The 1,840-nt window shown below is 48.4% G+C and overlaps 1 protein-coding gene across 1 annotated transcript; it reads left to right on the top strand.

Moving 5' to 3' along the window:
- Positions 1-781: 781 nt before the first annotated feature.
- On the top strand, positions 782-1,390 carry N7516_003437 (uncharacterized protein; the record flags this gene model as incomplete). The annotated part of the gene is made up of 1 exon (XM_057216157.1): positions 782-1,390. The coding sequence occupies one exon, from the start codon at positions 782-784 to the stop codon at positions 1,388-1,390; it is 609 nt and encodes a 202-aa protein (XP_057078040.1).
- Between the last annotated feature and the right edge of the window lie 450 nt (positions 1,391-1,840).

The raw sequence follows: 1,840 nt of genomic DNA on the forward strand, positions 1-1,840 counted from the left end.
TTTCGGGGAAACCTCGATCTCCTGCCTCAAGGGGGAATTTAGGGCAATTCAAGATCTTGCTGATATCAGATTCTCTCGACCTTATACAATCTACAACAACATTATACAAATATCTTTGTCAGACTTGTCAGAGTCAGAGGCAAGAATAAAAAGAAAGAAAAGCGCTAAACCGGGGATCCGATCTTTCCCCGTGTGTCAGAAATCCAGAAATTCGATACATCTGGAAATTGACAAAATTGACAAATAAAAAATACAGATAAATTTCCTTTTTGGGATTTATTTATTTTATTTTTATTTTATTCGTTTGCTTGGGTCGATCAGTTCCACTTCCAACCTTGGAAGGGTTCCAAGGTCCCAAGGTTGATCGGTAGCCCTTTGTTTGCGGAAGCCTCCTTCCGCCTGATTGTTCTGATTTATTTTATTTTTTATTTTTTATTTTATTTGTTTTATTTGTTTTATCCTTTTATTTTTATTTTTGGATTACCTATTTTGGGTTTTTTTTTATTTCTTTTTCCTTTTTTTGAATTTGATTTTCTCGACTGCAAGGGTGTCGGGAAGTCTAGAAGTCTTTCCCCGGCTTTGATCTTTTGATATCTATTTGTGTGTCTCCTTCTCACCGATCATTGATAAACAACCCTCCTCGACTCTTCTTCATTCTTCACTTCGCCTTACACCTAACACTTTACACTTTACACTTTACACCCTCCACACTGTTGTCTCTCACCCACTGGGCCCTGGTATTGCCAACCCTTCTCAACATTTACTCAACATATTCGTCATCATGATTCCTATTCAGTCACGTCTACATGAGATGTCGCTCCCCAAGGCGGCGGCTCCTATCGCCAGCACAGATCCAGCACAACCCACCTTTGCCTGGAGTGGCAGCGCATCTTCTTCCATGTCAAGTCCTTTCGCCCCTCCACCAACTCCCACCGACTCTCTCCTCGATATTAGCCCACGGAAGTCGTCGTTCTCTAGTGAGATGGGAGCAGCATATGCCTTCCCCTCATGGCCCAACCGTCCATCTCTCTCAAGCAACAACTCCGCCGATTCATGTGCCAGCGCCTTTCTCTCTGACGACGACCTCCTGTGGATGCCAGAGAACTCGGCCGCTGAACAAACAGTGGACGAAGCCATCAACCAGGACGCCGGTACGATCTGCTCCGTGACCATGGAACAGCAACTCCAACGCCTCCGCGCAATTGCCGAACAAGAAGATCGGGCCAACTTCCTCGCCAAGGTTGAAGCCCACGCCCGAGCAACCCACGCCCTCCGTACAGCAAAGCAGAGCATTGTGGCAGAGCGCGAGACAACGAAGCGCAAGAAGCACCGCGTCACGCCCACTCCGAAACGACGTGCTCAGTCAGCATCCAAGGTGCTCAGTCAATAAGCTCACCGGTGATTCCCGGCGCAGCGCAGGCGCTCTCCGAATACGCCCCATTCTCTTCACAATCATGTCATTATCGCGCCTTATCTTTTAATTCCACCCCGCATCTCCCCGAGGGGTTCAGAGACCCACACCCAGCGGTGCCTAAACCCGATTTATTTTCCCCTTCAACCGTGATACCCGCGAGATCGCCTCATTCAACACTACGAATCACAACAGCAGCAGAACATGCCATGGTCGATCGTCAGCCACATCTGAGCTTTACTGGGTGGTACCTTGGTATTTTGTGAATGCGACCATACACGGACATGCACGGGCCGACTTCGGGACCCATCTGGACATCCATGGGTCCATTGCCTCCCCCGCGCTTACCTAATACCTCGCTGTTGGCGCTTCCAGAAATCCCACCTGGGCACTGTCACCTCTCGTCACCTCTGTCCTTCTTGTCCTTTG

The sequence above is a fragment of the Penicillium verrucosum genome (genome assembly GCF_028828655.1).
Source record: "Penicillium verrucosum strain IBT 35672 chromosome Unknown utg000001l_segment0_segment0, whole genome shotgun sequence".
Taxonomy (NCBI): domain Eukaryota; kingdom Fungi; phylum Ascomycota; class Eurotiomycetes; order Eurotiales; family Aspergillaceae; genus Penicillium; species Penicillium verrucosum.